Source organism: Apteryx rowi, unplaced genomic scaffold (assembly GCF_003343035.1).
Source record: "Apteryx rowi isolate R43461 unplaced genomic scaffold, aptRow1 scaffold_173, whole genome shotgun sequence".
NCBI classification, from domain to species: Eukaryota; Metazoa; Chordata; class Aves; order Apterygiformes; family Apterygidae; genus Apteryx; species Apteryx rowi.
The window spans coordinates 1011085-1012645 of NW_020448008.1; the positions used below are offsets into that span (position 1 = coordinate 1011085).

Below are 1561 nucleotides of genomic sequence, written 5' to 3' on the forward strand. Positions count from 1 at the left end.
CCCGGGTCGTTATAAACGGGAGCTGGCGGCGCGGCGGCAGGCTGCCGCCCGGCGCTGGAGCCGGGCCGGGCCGGAGCGGCGGCGGGGAGGCGCGGGCTGCAGCTGAGGATCAGCTGCTGAGGGGAGAGGGGAGGAGTTAGCGGGGATCAGGAAGCGGCGGAGTGTCTAACACCTCTCTGCCATGGCTGGCTAAAGAAAAATCATCATAACCATAACAAGGGGGGAAGCGGGGGAGGGGAGGCGGCGGCGGGGGAAGGGGCGGCGGGCAGCGGCGGCGCGGCGCGGGCGGCAGCATGAAGCGGCGCGGCGGCCGCGGGGGCAGCATGCGGTCCGTGGTGGGGTTCCTGTCCCGGCGGGGCGTGGAGGGGGACCCCCTGCTCACCCAGGACTTCCAGCGGCGGCGCCTGCGGGGCTGCAGGAACCTCTACAAGAAGGACCTCCTGGGCCACTTCGGCTGTGTCAATGCCATTGAATTCTCCAACAATGGAGGCCAGTGGCTGGTCTCAGGTAACGCGACCCTTCCCCGTCCTTGCCCGCCGTCCCCCCCGCCCCGGGAAAGCACCTTCCTCCGCGGCCCCCTCCCTCGCGGCCCGGGGGGAGGGGAGCCGTCGTGGCCGCCAGAGCCGTTTTCCAGACCAACCATTGCGGAGAAATAATGTTTCCCAAATAGATATCTAAAATGGTTGACAGGTTTTAAATTCTATTATTTTTCCGGGGGGACAAAGTTTTTAGGAGAGTGTTCCCAGGACTCTGGGGGTGGAAGCTGGGGGGTGTCTTTTTCTTCTCCGATTGTTTGCTTTGCCCCTTAAAAAGGGTTTTTTTATTTTAGGTGCCCGGACAGGAAACAAAACTGCAGTTTTAATTGTGGGGGCCAAGTGACATTTGTCAGGGATAACCGGAGCCGAGAGCCGGGGCTATTAACTAGGTCACTGGATGGACGGGGGGCGGCAGCAGTCGCTGCCCCTCGGGGGGGGCCGGGGCCGGGGGACACGCGTGGGGCTGCGCTTGGCCGGGGCCGGTCCCGGTCCCGGTCCGTGGGCGGCGGGGGAGGTGGCGGCGGGGGGCACTTCGTCATTGGGGGGGGTGGAAACGGATCGGTATATTTCAGGGACTGATGACTTTTTTGGATCCCCATCTCCTTGTCGGGCAGGGGAGCAGGATTTTTTTGTTGTTGTTCCACCTTCTTCCTGTCCTCCCCCTTCCTCCCCTCGCAGGGTGAGTTCGGGGAGGAGTGCCGGATTATTTCGTGGTGATGGGTTTTCCGGCTTTTAAATCTCCAGGGCCGCCGGGCCGGGGGAGCCGTGGAGGGGGGCGCTGTCAAGTGCGCGGGCGGCAGGGGCTCCACATCAGCCGCGGCCCCGCGGACGGGGGCAGCGCCCCGCGGCAGGGGCGGCGGGGCCCGACAGCCCCCCGCACCCCGCAGCGGTTGGCGCAGGTGCCGCCGCCGGCGGGCTCGCAGGGGCGGCGGGGGAAGGAGGCAACTTCAGGCCGGGGCTCGGCCGGGCGCTGCAGGCCGCGCTCTCCCGGGCGGCCCTTAGCGACAGGCCGGCGAATCGAGGGC

General features: G+C 66.9%; 1 protein-coding gene across 4 annotated transcripts in view; it reads left to right on the forward strand.

Annotated features, from left to right (window-relative positions):
• The first annotated feature begins 268 nt into the window (after positions 1-268).
• Positions 269-1561, forward strand: part of DCAF5 (DDB1 and CUL4 associated factor 5) — a 77901-nt gene continuing 76608 nt past the window's right edge. For 3 of the 4 annotated variants that reach the window (XM_026060929.1, XM_026060930.1, XM_026060931.1), the window contains exons 1-2: positions 416-507; positions 830-925. Coding sequence is in view for 1 of the 4 variants with exons in the window: in XM_026060927.1 (XP_025916712.1) it covers positions 294-507 (214 nt within the window). In the remaining 3 variants the exon portion in view is untranslated. Of the gene's footprint in view, positions 508-829; positions 926-1561 lie in introns of all 4 variants that reach the window. The other variant, XM_026060927.1, reaches the window with a different exon arrangement.